Genomic DNA, 17,709 nt, shown 5'->3' with positions numbered 1-17,709 from the left:
TCACGCATCTGAGATAATACAAGCAGTTTTACTTTCTGATCAGAGGGGGGTGATATAGGGGGCGCTGGCAGTGGGGCGCGTCATTACTTCAAGAAAAATAAGCAGTACTCGTATCTTTTTTAGGGTTCTTCAACGAAATACAGTAGGATTGGTGATTGAATGCCATTGCTAGCTCACCAATGACAAAACAATTTTCAATTCAAATCAGTTTTGGAAGCAGAGTCTTGAACCAATGGTTTGATAGGTTGACTGGTCAATGTAAAATTTTAACTATTTCGCGTAAATTTTCCAGACTTTGGCAATCCAAAGAAATTACACAACATGAGTTGAGCTCAAACCAAAACTGGTACACTTCCATAGGGAAGAAGATTGACGCAACATCTCAAACCCAAAAAATTAGTAATACTGTGGAAGAAGGAAACAGAATCAAACCAAAACGAAAAGGAAGAACTACTCTCAACTACTAAACAAGGGGGCTTTACAATGCTGTCTAAAAAGATAATTACAGCTTAGCAATGCCGACAATATCAAGGGTTAGATGAAGGAACATAAGGCTCAAAGAGGGTTACACAAGGATCTGGATCATATTGCATAACATCAGCCTGCTCCGTCAAATTCTGCTCGAATAGTTTTTATGGTGAACTTGTCAACAATTCGACCCAGAGCATGCGATGTCTCAAAAGGATCCTCGACGCATATCAGATGACGATCATTTCCAATTCGCCTTGTCCAGTCCTTGGCACGTTTGCTGTATTTAAGAAACCATGCTGAATATTATCAACAAGTAGAATTGCAGATCAAATTAAAGTAGAACAGTGTGAATACCTACCAACATATATGATGAAAGACAATCGGGGTTTTATAATCACATCTGATACATTTAAAACTTTTTTCCCAAGGTCTAAAGAGGTTACGAGGTTACTAATGCTTCGTCGTCGTCAGGTTGAGATGGTATTAATGTGAATCAGAGGAGCTTTTTATTAGGCTTATATAGTCGACATAGAACTAGGATTGTTTCCATTCATGTTGAAGAAGCATATCATTTGGACAAAACAAACAGTATGAGTATAATAGATAAAGACATTAGACTTGTAATGGGCAGCAGAACTTCACATCTGAAACAATCTTAGGCCCAAAATCAGTGGTCTACTATTTTCTTACGCAAGCATGTGCAGCATACCAGAAAGCAAATCACTCACCTAGTCACCTGAATAAGCTCCCAGTTCGAACAGATATGACTGAATTTGCATAATCATACGATGCGCCCAATAATCAAAGAATGCCCACACTAGATACGCTATACTACCAGCTCCGAACTTACGAAGGTTCTCAACTTCATCAACGTTGACGATATAAGTAGGCGCGATAACGGGGAAGGGTTTACATGGGAAGCAGAAAATGATAGCTAGACAACTTAAGTTAAAAATTAATCAGATCGCTAACAAATAAACCGACTACAACAAATATAACTGCAAGGATGGGAGTATAGCAGGCCTCCAACGCTGTAAAAAGAGGATACGCATAAGAACATAACTGCATAAAAAACGATAAAGATCAAACGATTAACACTAGTTTTAACATTTTAGCACAGGAAACTACAAATACATGAGTATTTTCTTAGTTGACAGTTCGCAGAACAGGGTATATAAATAAAATATTTCAGTTGTGACTCACGCATAGCTGGATACGGTTCCTCAGGTATGTCATTGACTCCTCGTCACTCAGCCCAGTGCTTCAGAAGAAAAGCCAATTGCCGCAGTCTACCATCAATTTGTGCATAATCTCGAAGGAGCTTTGTATTTACAACAGCAAGAACATAATTTATGCATGCCCCATGAGATACCACTCTCAGGATCCATAAGCTTAACCAATAGGGACTCTTGCATGTGTCAGAGCCTGTTGCAATTAAGATGTAAACTGAATAAAGATCTAAAATAGAAAGTAGAGTCTATGACAGGGATTAAACATTTAGAAAGAGCTCATTTTCAATGAGGATGATCAACATGGTTAGGAGAGCAACCTCAGCCAAATAGAAACTCTTCAAAGTCTCCGTATAGCCACATAAAGCAATGTGCAGTTAAACCATTTAATAGAATTCTGCCTCGTCAATTAAATGTTCCATGAAGAATGAGTGTTGAATTATAAAAGGCATTCATAACCAACGAAAAAAGTCGTCCTGCTCACCTTCACATTCTCAAGATTATTCGCCTCAAATATCTCCGCCAATTTCTCTATAAGCGCTCTTCCTTGTGAATATCAGGTTCCTCAATTGCAAGGCACACATCAATGTCACTTTTGGCAACTCCAAATGATTTCGCACATGATCCATAAAGATACAGCTGAGCTCCAGGCCATTCACTATTTACTAGTTTCTCTAGTGATGCTATAAGATGACACTGCTTTGCCTTTTCTTCCTCGGGTGGTATTAGAGATTCATACATTTCAAGAAAAGGTCTGTTTAGTCTATCAATATCACTTCAATATCCCCTATAATTTCTCATCCGCTGTTGAGCCCAAAGTCCTTTGGAGTTCTGATGGCAAGAACAACAAGTGAAATTTAAATAATAAGAAAAAAAACATATACTAAGCAACATAAGACTTGGGGGTATGTGTAAAAACTATAGGACTTGCAACAAGTACAGTTGTTCCAGCAATAAAAAGTACCCATACCAACCTAAAACACTGTGTGAGAAAGAAAAATATAAAAATCAAGTATCTCACTAGCAGTCTGTTATAGTTCATTGGCACACACTGGCATTCTACCAGTCTCGTCTTATGATGCTTATGTATTAGCTTCAGTTTTTTGACTTGCACTTGTGAATTAAGGTATTTGCAGATCCATGGACTCAAGGAACCACTAAAACCACGGCGAAAACTTATGTCATTATCCATTAAATGATTAAGTGATAATATATACAGAACCTATGGTGGGTCAAGTTCAATGATGCTTCCCCATGCATTATAAGAAAAAAATTCTATTTTAGCTCCAGACTTGCTGCCCTACAGTTACATTCTCATATGGAAGTAGGATACCTTAGCTTGTCTATGTAAGACAAAAAAAGATCGACTTGTTTTCTATTACAGTACAAACAACTCAGATACAAACCTGAACATTTCATGAAAGTTGCTTCCATACAGTCTGTTGGAATCTTTCTTCACAAATTTTAAACATCTACACTGATCATAAGCAACTCAGACACATATAAGTTGCTTCCACAGAATACACACAGTCTGTTGGATTATTTCTTCACAAATTTTAAATAAGCAACCTTCCCAGATGTGAATTCTACAACACGGTTCTGCATCGTAATACTAATTACCTAAATGGAAATTGGCAAGAGCAAAACAGATCAACCTATAGTACACTGAGTGATTCACATTTTACCACAAAAAAAGCTATCAAACCTAACAAGAAAAGATATATGCTGCCAAAGAAACTTCATTTCAGTCCAGAAAGATAAAAAGTAAGGAAATAAACAATAAAAATGAAAACTTTACCTTATCATGTCGATTGTTATGCTGCCTAATGCCATTATTGTTCTCATTTCTATTCCCAAGAGTCATGAACCTTTGAACTGTTCAACCAAATCATTTATCCCTCGGGGAATATCTCTTTGATCTCTTTTCCGATGTTCCTTTTTTTTGCAATTCCTTGATTACCATTTCCTTCACCAATTCGATCCAATTTCACTTGAGATTCTTCAATAGCTGATGCTGGAACAGAATGCAAGTTACTTCCTGGTGGAGGACCTGGATGATCAAATTGCCCACTAAGCCACTGCAAATCCCCTTGAAATCCACCGTGTACATTTGATTGTTTCTTCCTTGTGATCTCATCCGCAAAAGCACTATGATTGAGCTGAACATGACGAGTATCTTCCTTGTGTGTGAAACCAGGTGCACCTCTCCTTGCTTCTCACAATGTGGATCTCTGAAATTGTTGTTGTTGCTGTTGTGGTTGTCTCCCACCCATTCCATGTTCATCACCACCACGACTTCTTTGATCGTGAAACAACTGATGGTTCCCTTGATGAGCTTGATTAGAATTCCTAGGATCTAATACCCAATTCCTACCAAAATTGTTAAAATTTGAACTTCCATTCAAAACCTGTAACTCCATTATCCTTCTTCTGATTATCACAAGCTAGAGAACCTAAACATTATACTATCTTGCTTCTGTTGTTGCTGAATACTAGGGATTGGAGTAACATTAGCTCCTAAGCCCTAATCCGAAAAGTTCATCAGGGAAATGTGAAGAAGATGAAGAAGCAGGTGGATTTGGAGGAAAAAACCCAGGAGGAGGAAGAAATTGAGATGATGGATCGATTGCACCACTGGATTGAAGATTCCATGGTGGTGGGTATGAAATACTAGGTACAGCAGGATCAAGATGCTGCTGTCGATTCTGCAGCTGCTGTTGTAGATGGTGATGATGATGATGATGAAGTGTATGATTGGATGAAGTAAAACTAGGGTTTTCTGTGGTTGTTGAGATTGATTGGGAAGTAAATTTCAAAGGAATTGACCACCTGAATTTGTTGTAGAAGATGGTGGCTGTGGTGGTGGTGGTTGAGGATGAGATTTTTTTTCTAGTGCAGCTTCTCTTCTTCTTCTTCTTCCTCCTTTGAATCCTTTTCCTGCTGATCTTCCTCTGTTCATGCCTTCATGGTAGTGATTTGAGGAGAGATTACAGAGAAAGAGGGAACTCAAAGAAAAGGGTTCTCGCACATTGGATTTTAGCCGGCCTACATTTTGGTTTGGGCATATTAGCAGGTAGGGCTGCACATGAATGTCCGGGCTTTGTTTGAGAGGGCCTTGAACTCACTCCCGCCAGAGAAATCTGTAGAGGTCTGGAAGCGGTATATTGTGATTTCCACTCGGTAGAAAATAACGATAATTTGGTGCTCCCTGCGAGAAGAAAACAAGTCTAATAATAGCAGAACCCATTGAAACCATAAATCCAAGTGTCCAATGACCTGATTCCTAAAAAAGAAAAAAGGATTAATTTTTTTTAGAGGTTGTTTGTTTTTTTCCGACTCAATAGACACGTCTGGTTCTAGCTAATCTGGATTTAACTTATTATATCTGAATCTGATTCATTACATCTGACTCAAGAATTATTAATTCTTAAAGTTATAGAAAACTTCTGAATCCAGTTAGATATGTGCCCATCGAGTCAGGTACAAAATGATATACAACTCAGATAGCCTCAAATCAGATGTATGAGCCGAGACAGATTTCGATCAGACATCCGAAAAATGAAAAACAAGTGATCTGACAACTGATTCTTGTGAGTCAGACTCTGAGTCAGATTCAGTTCGCGAGTCCACCCAGCAAACAAGGTGTAAAACGGTATCTGAAACAAGGCCTCCTCTGTTTACGCAGTAAAAGTAATCTACTGATCCGATCCGATCCAGGCCAAGGACTCGATTCCCTTTCTACTATACAATTCACTTCAAATTCCATTTTTTTTATTCTGCAAAGCCAGAAAAAATGTCTAAACAAGCTCAACACTTCTTCCTCGAAGATTGGTTGAAGAGCACCACCACCACCACCACCCCCATCGCCACCACTAAACCCATTGCATCATCAGCAAGGGAAATAATTCAATCATGGTCTAATCTGAGAAACTCACTTCAAACCCAAACATTTCAACTCCACCATCTCCAATCTCTACAAACCCTTTTAAATTCCCAAACTTCCATTAACGTTGCAGACCCACAAGCTAAACTTCTTCTCTCAATACTCTCTTCTTCTTCTCCAAATCTTTCTCTCCCCCCTGAATCTCATCCTCTTTTTCTTAAACTTCTCTATATTTGGGTCAGAAAATCATCAAAACCCTCGCAAGCTCTTTTGGATTCAGCACTTCCTATACTATCTAATTTATTCAATGGAGAAAGAGAAATCCATTTCTCTGTGGGTTCTCTGGGTGTTCTTCTTCTGGGTGCCATTTCTATTGTACCTGGGTTGTCTGAGAATTCAAGAAAGGTCTGTGTGGAGCTTCTTTGTAAGTTGTTTGAACAAGAACGCGGCGGAGTAATGGCGGTGGTTCAGGGAGAATTTGTTCCCGAGGTTCTTGCTGGAATTGGGTATGCTTTAATTTCTTCTGAGATTCCTTATATTAGTAGAATTTTGGATTGTATGTTTGGAATTTGGGGTACAGGAAAGGGTTTGCTTGGTTCAGTTTCTCATGGGCTTATGATGCTTCATTTGATTGAATGGGTTGTATCTGGGTTCATTAATTTACAGTCTTATAAGAAAATTGAGTGTCTTTGCGGAGAGATTTTGAGAACCCGTAAATTAGATTCTGCATTGTTTGCAGTAGTCATGGTTGCAGCTGGAGGATTGAGGGGATTAATCAAAGCTCCACTGATAGGGACTAGAGCAGAAACTGTTCATAATATTAGGATTTCTTTAGAAAAATGTATTGCTGTTGTAGCTAGAGAATTGATCTCTAAAACAGGAAATTTCTGTCATTCGGCCTTTGATCCTAACAATCGTCTTGTTGTACAATGTATAGCGTTGAGTTTGGCTCGGTCTGGTCCAGTGTCTTTCGACCCCTCTTTACTTCTATGCATTACTTTTGCATCATTGACTGAAGTTTTCCCTCTCCGATCTTTCTACTCGAGAATTCTGGATTCCTTGCATAAGAATTCCATTCAGTTGGGCTTGAGTGAGGTTAAAGGACATTTAGATAGTATTCTTTTTAAGGAAGCGGGAGCCATAACCCGGGTTTTCTGCAACCAGTATGTATCCGCAGACGATGAGCATAAAACTATGGTGGAAAAGCTAATGTGGAGCTATTGTCAGGATCTTTATTCAGGGCATCGAAGGATTGCTTTGGCTCTTCACGGTGAACTGCCAGATCTGTTTGGGGATTTGGAAAAAATTGCGGAGTCTAGTTTCCTTATGGTTGTGGTTTTTGCCTCAGTTGTGACTAAGAACAGGTTTAATTCAGCACTCTCAAGGGAAATACAGTTGGATGTATCAGTCGGTATCTTGGTTTCATTTTCTCGTGTGGAGTATTTCAGAAGGATTCGATTACCAGAATACACAGATGCAATTCGAGGAGTTGCTAAAAACGTTCAAGAAAATGAACCTGCCTGTGTTTCTTTTATCGAGTCAATGCCATCTTATGATGATTTGACAAACCGCTATGGTATGGTTTTCGATTCTTATTTCAGCTTGCTTTTACATGCTAGCCATCTATTGTAGATTGCTTTATGTGCTGAACCATTATACAGTAGTACTATACTACTAATAACCGTAAGGTTAAACACTGTATGCTGACCAAAAGCTTTAGTGCTCAAATCTTTAATCATTTGGCATAAAGACCAAAAGCATTTGATCTTGCTGGTAACCACAATTGAAGCGAAACATATGGAACATTCCCAAGCACTTCAGATCTTGAATTGTTGTTAACTTTTGATTGATGTATATTTTTCTAGGCTCTGTTGGCTTGAGTAAAGTGGAATATAACTGGGCAAAAGACAATGTTCAGACTGCCCGTATACTATTTTATCTGCGTGTTATTCCGACTTGTATCGAACGCGTTCCTGCTTCCGTATTCAGTAAAGTGGTAGCTCCAACCATGTTTCTGTATCCTTTGTAAGAAATTTGATGGATGTGCAGTTTCACCTCCTAATTCTTCTATTTCTCCGTTAGTTCCTTAATATGATTTGGACTAGATATATGGGACATCCTAACGGGAAATTAGCTAGGGCTTCTCATTCGGTATTTGTCTCTTTTATGTCCTCCGGGAAGGAGTCTAATCAAGAAGAACGAACTCTATTGAAGGAACAGCTTGTTTTCTATTACATACAGAGAGCTTTAGAGGTAATGAAAAACTTTGTAGTGCTTGGCGATATTTTTGTCTTCTTTTTTGATTGGAGTTTCTTATCTTTGTTTCTGCACTAAAATTTGACATAAAATGCAGGGATATCCTGGGATTACCCCTTTCGACGGCATGGCCTCAGGAGTAGCGGCGTTGATACGTTTTCTTCCCGCTGGAAGCCCCGCTGCAATGTACTGTGTTCATAGTCTTGCAGATAAAGCTAAAAGTCTATGCAGTAAAGCCATGACTGAAGATGCTGGGATGTGGAAGGATTGGCAGGGAGACTCGGAGCCTAGTAAGAAACTACTCGAGTTGCTTCTCCGACTACTATCTTTAGTTGATATACAGGTACCCACTTATTGTCTTGCTAAAATTCATCCTTAATTAGCATCTTTGATATGTATTGTATTATCATCTTTATCAAGATATCTCAGTACCGGTAGTTCTTATTTTGTTTCGTAATTGTTTTTTCCTATTACATCCACCGAACATTGAAATTCACCAACTTCATTAGACAAACTTAACACTTCTAAAACGCATAGTTCTGTTTTATTGCATCTCTTCAGCTACCAATGTCACATTTGCTTCTTTTTCTCAGATACTACCAAACTTAATGAAGCTGCTAGCACAATTCATTGTAGAATTACCAAAAGATGGGCAGAACATGGTACTAGATGAAATATATAACCAGGTTGCAGACTCTGATGATGTCACAAGAAAACCTGCTCTGGTTTCATGGCTGCAATCACTTTCTTTCCTTTGTTCCCAGACGACTTTTACAAAATCAACTTCTTCATCAAGTACGGATATTTTAAGCTTAAACGCTGTCAGTGCCCGTCTTTGAGACTCTACATATTTAGGTATAATTTCTGGAATTTTGTTCTTCTGTACGCTTGTGCACTTGAACTATATGTTGTCAACACACCAAATAGGAAATTCATTTTAGAAATAAACCCTTAGTGTATAAGATCCATGTATACAAGGTCATGTTGTAAAAATAAATAGATGCTGTTCTATCTTGCTGTATGATTTTCTTAAAATCGATTAATCGATGGAAGAAATAAAAGGGAAAGCTTTTGCTCTTTAAAATGGATACTGTCCAAGTAGTTTGGTTGTTATATACTTTGGTGTCTGATTTCAATTTTAAAGGAACACTAGCTAAACTTTTAAATCTCCAGCATTTGGGAACACGATTAGGCGTTTGCGCTTTCGGCAGTCTACTTGACACAGCTTAAAGCTTTTATCCATCAAAGGGAGGCTTAAAATGCTAGATTCACTGAAATTTTTTTCAATGCTAATCAGAAAGATCAGTCAGAAATCTTACTCTATATACATATACATAAAGGAAATAGTTCAGTTGCAGAAGTCATGCAACAACTTACATACAAAAACGCAGACCAGAGGACTGAGGACTTCTACAGTTTTCAAAAAAAACCTTACACCATTGGCAACTTAAATTACATCATTTTTGTGTAGAAAATATGTGAGTGACTGGTGACTCTGATAGTACATTACTTAACATCTTCTATTTCGCAAACACCAGATGGGTCTGCATTCTTGATTATCCAAGGATGCACTAAAATCTTTGACACTGGAAGTCTCTTTGAGGGATCCTTCACCAAAAGCTGCAGATGTTCAGAGTTTATAAACGTCAAAGTTGTCCTCTTATTACTTTGTGCACACAAAATTAAATTGGAGCTTTATAGATGAACTTACGAAGCAAATAAAATCTTTAGCTTCCACTGATACATCAGGGTTTAGAGGGAAGCTGTAATCAATTTTCATTATCCTGTTTGTAACGGAAGAAAATTGTTATGCACATGCAAATGTTTCAAAGTATTAAGACACCAAGTAAGAGTTGCAGAAGCTTAACCCGAAAAGATCCTTCTTCTAACCTTAACTTTTCAATGTTTCACTCTGCGTCTCAGCTTCAAATGGTGGAACCCCAAAAAGGAATTCAAAACACAGTACACCCACAGTCCAGGTATCAACAGAACAATCGTGAACTTTGTTCCCCGCTATTTCTGGTGCTAAGTAATCCAATGTCCCACACATTGTATGTCTCCTATCTTTTGACTGCACAGACCATCCAAAACCTGCAAGTTTCAGTCGACCCTGCAATAAAAAGGAGGATAGAAGTAAATCTCATCTCCGTTCCATGTATGCACAAATATCAATTAGCAACTTGGCAATGTCTGACTTCTACGCGACAACAGGATACGTTTAAAGGATTGAGAGATATCGAAAGATTACCTCATGATCAAGCAACAAATTCTCCGGCTTGATATCTCTATGAATGATATGCTTCTCATGACAGTACGACAATGCTTTTGCAAGGCTTGCAATGTACTAAAATTCAATCAAAACCGAACAGAACCCAAAGAACATAATCAGCAAAGTAACATAAACAAACCAAAGATAAACAAATCCAAACAAACAAAAAACTGATTAGAAATCAAAATTTATGGGTTTTTGCTTACAGTAGCAGCTTGTTTCTCAGTGAAATGACCAGTTTCACGAAGTAAGCCATAAAGTTCACCTTTATGGGTATACTCAAGAATCAAGAAAATCCTTATATCATCACCAAACCAACCATAGAGACTAAGAATGTTTGGATGATCTAATGCACTCTGTATTTCCATTTCTCTTTTGAGCTGAGGAAGTAGATCGTATTTCTCTACTTGGCATCTATAAATTACTTTCAGTGCACAAACATACTGATGCTGCGATACACACACAAACAAAAAAACACCCAAAAATTACTTCAGAGTCCAAAATCAAATATACAGAAAGGTTCTGAAAGTGAGCGTTGCTTACCTTCTTTTTGTTGGAAAAATGAGTTTTATTGTGTTGATTTTGTAGTCTTGGTGGGAATGGAACTTAGGACTTTTGAGTCTCTAAGGGTACTTGCTCATTTTCTTATGAGTGAATGAAATATGACCTTTAGTCCCACATAGGGTATAACTAAAGAGGAGTTCCACTATTTAACTATTTTTTTGTGGATAGTTAGTAAAACAATGTGGGTGGTACGAGTGGGGCAAAAACATATTTGTTTTCACTAAGGTTAGGGCTCGGCTCGTGCCAAGACTTATCTTTTTGAATTATTTCCTAAAACGTTTTAAAATCATATTAAATTATGTTTTAAATGTGGGGGGCATTTGACCAGGGTGATATTATTTTCTTACCAAAATAATTTATAACATAATTATGTGCATGAATGACGACATTATTTCTTACCGTTTTTTTGACTATTTTATGACTGATTTATGTCGACATCATGAAACATAATTTCGCACATTAATGTTCATTGATTTCACCTCTCTCATTTTTGCCTATAAAAGGAACTCGACTTCTTCATTTCAATTCGTGTCCAGAAGAGCTACTATCCTCTTCTTTTCGTCTCTCTCCCTGTGTGTGGTTTTTTACTTTCATTATATGCCATTGCTGTTGAGTTCGTATGAGTGGGCAAGTATTGTAGTGCTAACAATATTTGCAATGGGCAGTTTTATCCTGGATACGACTTCACCACGGGGTATAGACATCGCTCATTTTTTTGGTGTACTGGTGAACTATCGTGTTAAGGACAGCGTGTTGAACACGTAACTCTGTCCTCTGTTTGCTATCCATTGAGTGTTTGTTTAATCCTTCCAAAAATTTATTTTATAACATCTTTCTTTGAGGTTTTATTGTTACAGCTGCAACAATCTTAACACGATAGTATTTTCTATCTGTAACAATGGGTAAGAAAGATGTTGATGGGTCTGCAAAATTTTCTGGGGAGCTCATCCGTTTTGTCAAACCGATCACTTCCATTATAAAGGAGATAAGTATAAATATTTTTTTTATTATTGTTCCTTGTCTTTAATCATTGCACCCAACAAGCGTGGATGTTATTTGTGGAAGAATGTAGAATATATCTTGATAGTTACCCACATAAAATTTCAGAACTTTTGGAGTTGTAAAAGTATTTTTCCGATATTTTGCAAAACAGGAAAATGTTCCTGAAAAATTCTGACGAGCAGAAATTTGTTGTTGACAATATTAGTTTTTATGGGGTAACCATGAGTTTTTTGAAATGGTGGAAGTTTGTAATTCTAGATGTTATCTTCAAAATTCATATTTTATTTTCTGATTCGGAATTGTGGTTTGTGAATAAAGGTGTCATCTACAAAGGACATGGCTAATAGGCGCATGTGGCTGAAAATAAATCTTCCAAAGATGACGAAGGTGAGAACGTCAAATGGAACACTTTGCATAGCTCTCGTAAGAAAGGTATGTTTCACGGACTTAAATCTAGCATTACTTTGATTAAAGGTGTTTGTTATGTTTGTAAAATTCCTGGTCAAATGGCAGTAATTGTAGATAACGTAAAACCTTAATATGTAGAAAGTTAATGCTAATTTAGTTGAAACAAACTAGAACGAGCTCAGTGGATGGCATGATGTCAGAATTTATTTTAATAACCAATGTGAAAGACTGGTGGGTGGACTCTGGATCCACCAAGCATGTTTGTTTACAAAGACCTATTCACCTCTTATCAGAGGATAAGGGATGTCGAGAAACTCTTTATGAGTAACTCATTTGCGACAAAGGTTGCTTGAAAGGAAAAGGTCGAGTAGAAGCTCATATCTGTAATACTCTCACATTGAATGATTTTTTCATGTTCCGAGCATGTACAAGAAAGAATCTTGTACCTTGTTTTGTTGAAGATGGTAAAAGACTTAAGAAATTAACTGAGTCAGGAAAAATTGTCGTAACTAAGAGAAATTATTTTTAGGAAATGGTTAAAAGACTTAGGGTCTATATATGCTTAAATAAAAATCTGATGAAGTGAACATAGTTGATTCTTGTGCTTTCTTTTGTGTGTCTTTTAATGTTTGGCATGGTAGACTTGGACATGTTATTTATAAGTCAATGCATAACTATCCAATGTAGGTTGCATACCCAAATTCAGTTTGGAAAAGGAACACAAATGTGAAATATACAAAGTATGCTAGAAAACTTTTTAGCAAAAATGTTCATAGAATTTCTAAACCCTTAGAATTAATTCACTCATACCTAGTCGACTTGAAATCCGTTCAAACTAGAGGTGGTAATAAATGGTTTGTTACTTTTATAGACGAGTGTACTAGGTATTGCCATATATATTTGCTTAGAGTTAAGGATGACGCCTTAGAAGCCTTTAAGATGTATAAACTAGAAGTTGAAAACCAATTGAATACTACCATTAAAACCATTAGGTCTGACCGTGGTGGTGAGTACAGAATTCCCATGGGAGATTTATTTGTAGAACATGGCATAATACACGAAGTTACCCCCTCCAGTCTAATGGTGTAGCTGAACGTAAGAATCGTACCCTTAAGGAGATTATGAATGCTATGTTAATTAGTTCGGGATTACCTTCGAACTTGTGGGGGGAAGTTGTCCTCTCAGCCTGCTATATCCTGAATAGAGTACCCTTTAAAGGATCAGATAAAACTCCATATGAATTGTGGAAAGGTAAACAACCTTCTTTTGCATACTTCAAAGTTTGGGGGTGTTTGGCTAAGGTTCAGATCCCTAAACCTAAAACAACCAAGATAGGACCCAAAAATGTTGAATGTGTCTTCATAGGGTATCCTGAGCATACTCCTGCATATAGATTTATGTTTGTGAGTTCTGAAATTGGTGTGAATTCTATTATGGAGTCTAGGGATGATGTTTTTTTTGAAAATGTTTTTCCTTTGAAAACCGACTCTTGTAAGAGAGGTGTTGATCCCCTAGATGTCCCTTCAACCAGTCAGACTTTACCTTTAGAGGAAGATGAAGTAGAAACTGTGCCTAGGAGAAGTAAAAGCTAGAACCAAAACCTCCTTTGGACTTGAATTCATTATTTTCCTAGCTTAGTCTGAGCTCCATAATATAATCCATAAACATTTACCGAGGCCTTATTCTGGTAAGAAGCTTCATTTAGTGAAATGGACTAAGTCCGTCTGAACCAGACTTAGGAGCATGCTAGTTTACCTCAAGGGAGTAAGACCATAGGATGTAAAATGAGTCTTTAAGAGGAAACATAAGGTATATGGAAGGATGGAAAAATATAAGGCTAGGTTGGTAGATAAAGGCTATAAACTAAAAGAAGGTGTAGATTTCCTTGATTGTTATTCACCTGTGACGAGAATTACTTCTGTTAAGATGTTAATCGTTATTGCTGCCATAAACAACTTTGAGATACATCAGTTGGATGTTAAGACGACATTTTAAAACCGTGAATTAGATAAAGAAATTTACATAGACCAACCTGAGGACTTTGTAGTGAAAGGTTGTGAAGACAAATTTTGTAAGTTGAACAAGTTTTTGTATGGTTTTTCCAATAAGCACGTAAACGGTGATATGAAAATTTGATCATATGATAATGAGTAGTGGATTTAAGTTAATGAATCTGACAAGTATATTTCAAGCAACTTGTAAGGATGCTTGTGTAATTGTATGCTTGTATGTTGATGATATTTTTATACTTAATACAAACATAGATGTGATTAATTCCACTAAAGGTACACGTTGAATGAGAATGTTGACTTGAAAGACTTAAAGATGAGGATTAGAAGATAATCAAAAAATTTATAATCTTAGTCATTCTGATTATGTTGAATTTGTGCTTATGAGATAAAATCAGTCTGGTTGTAAGCATGTGTGTACTCCATACGATTCTACTTGTAGACTCGAGAAAAATAAGGGTAATGGAGTATCTTAACTTGAATACTCAAGAGTTATAGGATGTTTGATGAATTTAATGAACTTTAAGAGTCCATACATTGCCTATATAGTGAGTAAGTTAAGTAGATATAATTTTAGTCCAGAGCAAGAGCATTGGGATGCACTTAGTTGAGTATTACGGTACCTAAAATACTCTGTTGCCTTTTGTTTGATTTATGGAAGATATCTTGATGTCCTTGAAGGACTTTGTTACGCAAACTGGATAGTTGATTCAGAGGAGTCTAAGTCTACGACTGGATATGTTTTCGCTCTAGCATGAGGGTTTTTTTTCTTCGTAGATTTCCAAACAGACATATACTGCTCAATTTATTATGGAATATGAGAGTATTTCGTTAGATAAAGCATGAGAGGGGGCTAAGTGCCTAAGATTCTTTTTCGAAGACATTCCTCTCTGGCATAGGCCTGTGCCAGCTATATATATACTTTGTGTTAGCCAAGCTGTAATAGCTAAAGCTAAGAATAACTAATCTCAATTGGCGTTATTTCCATTGACTGGATTATGTCCAAGGAGAATATCGCAAACCCTTTGACGAAAGGTTTGTCCAAAGAGATAGTTAATAATGCATCAAAGGGGATGGGGCTTAAGCTCATTAAATAAACTTGCCATGAAGGATACTCAACCTTGCTGACTGGAGATCCCAAGATCAAGGTTTTGAATGAGAAACTAATTTGTGGCGGGTTAAGGTAAACACTATCAGAGAATTTCATTCTCTGCCCCTTCCCTATGGTGTAGACGTGATAGTGTGACTGCATGTGAGGATGACTTTCTATTAAGTCTTAATGAGTTCTATAGTTTCAATTTAAGATTGAAGTGGGGTGTAGCAGTAAACACTCTTGATGGAACTCACCTATCTGAATGTGGAAGTGGGTCGCTTCCTATGAGAATAGAGCTGATTCTCTAGAGCATTATGAGAAACGGGATTTGTCCAGGGCCAAAAAGGACACAACGACACGAACTTGACAGCACCTAGAGAGATATCGCGCGTGGTTATTATCGCGGATTACACCAAACGATGGCAGTTCAAGACATCGCGTTCACTGTCCATCAAGTAGTCCCGACAATTTCTCACTAAGCAAAGGTTCAAGACCTCATGAACACCTCTTGCCTAAGTGGTATTTCTCGCTTTCCATTTTCTTATTTTTATATGTATTTCATTCATGTGGGGGATTGTTGGAAAAATGAGTTTTATTGTGTTGATTTTATAGTCTTGGTGGGAATGGAACTTAGGACCTTTGAGTCTCTAAGGGTACTTGCTCATTTTCTTATGAGTGAATGAAATATGACCTTTAGTCCCACATAGGGTATAACTAAAGAGGAGTTCCACTATTTAACTAATTTTTTGTGGATAGTTAGTAAAACAATGTGGGTGGAACGAGTGGGGCAAAAACATATTTGTTTTCACTAAGGTTAGAGCTTAGGGCTCGGGCTCGTGCCAAGACTTATCTTTTTGAATTAATTATTCCATTGAATTATTTCCTAAAACGTTTTAAAATCATATTAAATTATGTTTTAAATGGGGTTGGGGGTGGGGGGGGGGGCATTTGACCAGGGTGATATTATCTTCTTACCAAAATAATTTATAACATAATTATGTGCATGAATGACGACATTATTTCTTACCGTTTTTTGACTATTTTATGACTGATTTATGTCGACATCATGAAACATAATTTCGCACATTAATGTTCATTGATTTCACCTCTCTCATTTTTGCCTATAAAAGGAACTCGACTTCTTCATTTCAATTCGTGTCCAGAAGAGCTACTATCCTCTTCTTTTCGTCTCTCTCCCTCTGTGTGGTTTTTTACTTTCATTATGTGCCATTGATGTTGAGTTCGTATGAGTGGGAAAGTATTGTAGTGCTAACAATATTTGCAACGGGCAGTTTTATCCTGGATACGACTTCATCACGAGGTATAGGCATCGCTCATTTTTTAGGTGTACTGGTGAACTATCGTGTTAAGGACAGCGTGTTGAACACGTGACTCTGTCCTATGTTTGCTATCCATTGAGTGTTTGTTTAATCCTTCCAAAAATTTATTTTATAACATCTTTCTTTGAGGTTTTATTGTTACAGCTGCAACACTTTTCTCTGGCCATATAAACTCTCCCAAATTTTCCTCTACCAAGGGGCTTACCGACGTCGAAATCTTTCAAACCCCAGTCATATAAATCTGGGTTTGGATTTTCTTCTTATTTTCATCCATGGCTTTAGAATTACTCATTTGTCTCTCCGAAAGCTTCTCCAACGGGTGTTCGCTAACGTCACCCAACTGATAAGTCATTTCAGGCTCAGCAGTACGAAAAGCATATATGTAGAAATTAAATAGACTAATTAACAAGGGTCAGGATCATCTAAAACTAACCATCCAAAGGTTGGTAACTCTCCATTGGTCATTCATGCTATCAAATATCAATGCTTTTTGCTCATCTCCTTTTTCTCATCAGAACCATTTCTACCCGAAAATACAGCTCTAGTCATTAACCTTTATTTATTGTAAAGACTGAGATAAAAACCAACCAAACCCCTTCTTCTTCGATCTTCATATCCATTCTGCTTCTTCTCTCTACAGCTCTCATTTTGTAACAACTGTTAATTATCCATTAGCTGAGATCATGTCTTCTCTACCTCTCAAAAGAAAGATTTCTTTTTCCCCTTCATCACCTTCAGTTTCTTCGACTGATCAACAAGCCTCCTCAGTAAGCAGCATATCTCCTGGTAGCTACACTCATTGTCTCTACGTTTCTGATGAATTTGAGAATACTAAACAAGAAGTTTTCAAAACCTTCCCTGATCAAAAACCACATTTTAAACCTCTCGAGAACTTCTGTCCTAGTATTCGTGACTCAATGAAGGTAGCTTTAGAGCTAGATTTTGTTCATCTAGTTACTACTTTCTCTCAAGCTGTAGATCCTGTTGAGTTCTATAAAGGGTTAGGAGATTACGATTCTCAGATGTCAACTTTGGAGGAGATGGGTTATGATATGAAGAAGCTCTCGAAAAAGTTTGATGAGCTTACGACTATTGCCGTAGGTGAAATAGTTAATAGAATACAAAGAAGAACTTAAAGGAAAGAAGAAACGTTTAGAAGTGAAAGCAGAGATCACTCGGGAGAGG

General features: G+C 37.3%; 2 protein-coding genes and 1 pseudogene across 2 annotated transcripts; 1 reads left to right on the top strand and 2 right to left on the bottom strand.

Moving 5' to 3' along the window:
* Positions 1 to 250: 250 nt before the first annotated feature.
* Positions 251 to 4,120, bottom strand: LOC113305308 (annotated as a pseudogene).
* Positions 4,121 to 5,493: 1,373 nt separating this feature from the next.
* LOC113304640 lies at positions 5,494 to 8,923 on the top strand. The gene is made up of 5 exons (XM_026553781.1): positions 5,494 to 7,159; positions 7,449 to 7,599; positions 7,689 to 7,836; positions 7,937 to 8,182; positions 8,433 to 8,923. Exons 1-5 carry the CDS (start codon positions 5,494 to 5,496, stop codon positions 8,676 to 8,678), a joined length of 2,457 nt encoding a protein of 818 aa, XP_026409566.1. The 3' UTR covers positions 8,679 to 8,923.
* A 422-nt stretch (positions 8,924 to 9,345) lies between these two features.
* On the bottom strand, positions 9,346 to 16,876 carry LOC113305307 (serine/threonine-protein kinase Aurora-3-like). Its single transcript, XM_026554370.1, has 7 exons — positions 16,813 to 16,876; positions 16,641 to 16,765; positions 10,315 to 10,551; positions 10,088 to 10,183; positions 9,737 to 9,949; positions 9,551 to 9,625; positions 9,346 to 9,459 (listed from the first exon to the last, which is right to left on the bottom strand). The coding sequence occupies exons 1-7, from the start codon at positions 16,874 to 16,876 to the stop codon at positions 9,346 to 9,348; spliced, it is 924 nt and encodes a 307-aa protein (XP_026410155.1).
* Positions 16,877 to 17,709: the final 833 nt, after the last annotated feature.

This window comes from Papaver somniferum, chromosome 8 (genome assembly GCF_003573695.1).
Source record: "Papaver somniferum cultivar HN1 chromosome 8, ASM357369v1, whole genome shotgun sequence".
Taxonomy (NCBI): domain Eukaryota; kingdom Viridiplantae; phylum Streptophyta; class Magnoliopsida; order Ranunculales; family Papaveraceae; genus Papaver; species Papaver somniferum.
Note: the sequence above shows the minus strand (reverse complement) of the source record. Positions and strands in the feature narration are given on the sequence as shown.